The sequence below is a fragment of the Sipha flava genome, unplaced genomic scaffold (assembly GCF_003268045.1).
Source record: "Sipha flava isolate LNK unplaced genomic scaffold, YSA_version1 218_pilon_pilon, whole genome shotgun sequence".
Lineage (NCBI taxonomy): Eukaryota > Metazoa > Arthropoda > Insecta > Hemiptera > Aphididae > Sipha > Sipha flava.
The window spans coordinates 377112-380609 of record NW_020272845.1 but is presented as its reverse complement, the minus strand read 5'-3'; the positions used below and the strand labels follow the sequence as shown (position 1 = coordinate 380609).

The 3498-nt window shown below is 31.2% G+C and overlaps 1 protein-coding gene across 1 annotated transcript; it reads right to left on the bottom strand.

Annotated features, from left to right (window-relative positions):
* Nucleotides 1–792: 792 nt before the first annotated feature.
* Nucleotides 793–1497, bottom strand: LOC112683063 (bladder cancer-associated protein). Its single transcript, XM_025553923.1, has one exon. It carries the CDS (start codon nt 1324–1326, stop codon nt 1084–1086), a length of 243 nt encoding a protein of 80 aa, XP_025409708.1. The 5' UTR covers nt 1327–1497; the 3' UTR covers nt 793–1083.
* Between the last annotated feature and the right edge of the window lie 2001 nt (nt 1498–3498).

Genomic DNA, 3498 nt, shown 5'->3' with positions numbered 1-3498 from the left:
TTACTTAAATGTAATAAAATTACGTTTAACATTACTCAAATAAAGTTGTAATTAAATTACTTTACTTTTCAAGAAAAGAGTAACTACATTACTTTAAGTTAAAATTGAAAAATAATTGTATATATACATTTGTCAGTATAATCTTTATATTTTTAAATATAATACAGAATCAATAAATTTTTATTGAAAAATTTATTGGATTGTGGATAGGTACCTATTTATAACCCATTATATCAAATAAATTGCTTATAAAAAATAATTTACATTACATTATTGTTACATAGTAAAAGTTGTAATGAAATTATGTAACGCATTACTATAAAAGTAATGGTGTTACAGAAACACGTTATTTTCCATTACATTACTACCCAACACTATCATTTGACAAGTATGACATATGGCACAATATATTAGCATGACCCTAGAAATAAAATATATTAATGTTAAAATAAAGTAAAGATACTGTACATTTTAAATGCTTATTATTTTAGATATTTCTCTAAAATATTTTATTTCATATTAAGACTATGTACCAGTTTAAACATTTTTTTTTAGATATTTTTCATGAATTTAAAAATATTAAATTAGTATGACAATGTGAATTATATTTCATGAAACACCATAAATATCATAGTTTGTTAAAAACGAGATTATATTAAAGTAATCAACACATCAATCTTATAATCATAGTTGAATATTATGAAACTAATATGAATTTAATTCCAATAAAATAAACTAAAAATATCTGCTGTTAGTTAGGTACACTAGCTATTAAAAAAAAAAAAAAAAAAGTGAATAACAAAATATTGTATTTACAAGTCTGTATTTTAATAAACCAAATATTAAAAAGTGGCAAAAATCATTTGTAACAAGATACATGGATGAAATGTGGCAAAACATTTGAGTTGTACATGTTGTTGACTTAATTTAAATGTTGGTCAACTGTAATGTATATTTGATTTCATAAAAAAAATGAAAAATAGAGAATAAAAAAATTCCTAAATACTAGTGGTGTATCTGTTTGAGTTTGGTATTGGCGCGGCGTCGGTTCTTGCGGTGTCGTCGAACGTAAGCAGCGGTCGTTTAGCCGTTGTCACACTGCACGGAATCGCAGTTGCTGCTGAAGAATATACAATTGCCGTAGCCGCTGTAACATATCAGGAACACGGCTACCAGAAACACTATGCTGCATATGGTGCACGGTTTCCGCTCTAGGAAGAACCCGGTCAAGTAAAGCACCATGAACATGACATGCGTCTGCAGCAGCGCGGGGTTCAACGGTTTCGGTATGAGCAGGACAGGTATCAGCCATTGGAGGCAGTACATGTTGTTGCCGTGGCGATTGTGCGTGATTTCAGGACGTGCGGTCAATTACGGGACACCAAACGCGGTGCGGGCGAATCGAACGCCCGTGAACGATTCGTCGACAGGGATGTAATCTTCCTGCGCGAATGATACGTTTTCAACGCCAATATAGGACTACTGATAACACCATGGTGCCGAGGTCGAGATAATATTGTTTTTGATCAGACAATCGATTTTTCAGTGTCTCCTAAATGGCCGTTGGTTAGCTTCGTAATCGAATTCCTAGAGTGAGGCACACGACGGTTGTTGCGTTTTCTGAACGTCACAAACCTATGGCAGTGTTTCTTAAACTGTGTTCCGGAGGAGATCGCTTAAAGGTTCTGCGAAATCAAAGTACTCTTTTAAAAATATTCAAAAAAATTAACTTAAAAAAAAATAACCGAAGATCAGAGGTGGATAGTGAGCAAAAGTCGTGTCGGGCATGCACATTTATTAAATATTATTATATTTTAATAATACATAATAGTCGATTACACTGTGAAATTTACTTTAAAAAATATATATACGAGTATAGTCCACAGTGCGTACAATATAAATAGGCTTGTCATTCGTCCCGGTTTAACAGTCCAAGTTTTAAAGGCGTGTCCTGGCCGACCATTCAGTTTGTCCCGTTTAATAAAACCTGAGAGATAATAACATTTAATATTGTATTATTTAATAATAATATTGTTCGCAATATCATTATATTATAGTTATCTAATCGGTATAGTTGTATAAAATAATAATTTATCTTTGTATTAGCTAATAAATATTAAAAATCACACAAGGATATACTTATTTTTATTCCCATATGAGCGTTACATAAAAAAAAAAAAATATCATTAAATATGATGTGCCAGTGTAGGTATAGCAAATTCTGGCCACACTAAATTTAAGAAATGTCAGAAAACAACCGTCGATAACGAACATTTAGTACGTTCTCGCGTAATTCTAACAGATCACATGATGGTTTTGTTTCAATACGACCGTCGACCGTGCCTTACGATAGTAGGTACTATGCGTTTTGTTCGAGTGACTCGACGTTGTGCAGTGCAATGCGAATACGAAATGTTAAGTAAAAAAGGCATTGAAAGTCTTTCTTCTTTTTTCTTCGATGTACTTAAGTAGCTTCTCGGCAGTCATGGCAACCTAGATTAAACATCGAAATCGGTTGAATTTGACGCCGACACTAAGACTTTCATTACTCCATAAAATATGCTGTCACATTCAAACACATCCATCTGATTATGATTATGATTATCATTATGATTCATGGTTTAATTTTATTATTATTTTTCCTGTTATTAAAATCAAATATAACGTTACTTTTTGAATGCTATGATCATACCCCCCACAAAGGGTGGCAAAGGGGCCATTGCTCCTACTGGAAATTTTTATTTCAAAACTATTGTTAATTTAACACCACACATATTAATTGTAACATCATTTTATTGAGATACATTTATGACGTTTAGTAAAATTTATTATATTTCTAGATAATTTAAAATATATAATTTTGAACAAATATATTAGTTTATAATGTTTACATATGCATATCGCCTAAAACTATAAATTCTCCCGAGCATCAATTTCTATGGTATTTGATTTTGTTCTCATATATTTTTAGATACACGTTGTTTTGGCCCTTAAAATTTTAAACTTGCCCTGGGTGAGATTTTATCCAGTGGACGCGCTTGGCTATGATATCTCCTAAATAAATAATTTAATTACATTTTGATTTATTTTGTATTTTAGAGTATTGCTAATGTTACAATTTATCGTCATGTTTTGTGTATCTTCTTTTTTTGAAGATAATATTCTAAGGGATTTCGCATTAAAAAATATTATTGTTCGGTGTTCCGTGATTTTAAAGAGTGACAAAAAAGAGAAACAAAGAGAAACATTGACCTAACGGGTCATATGTGACCCGATATATTTTCCGTAGACTACGTTAATTTGTCCTTTTCTCGCTCAGTGCCTTTGTGGTAATATTTGTCTTCAGCGCTTTTCCATGTAGGCACAATAGGGTCGGAACAATGACTATATGTATTTTAATTCAGTTTACGAGAAGATCGATTTTTTTCGTTCACCTCACAAGATGAAAATTTTTAATTGGAAAGATAATTGCAATAAATATGAATATAATTTTACATG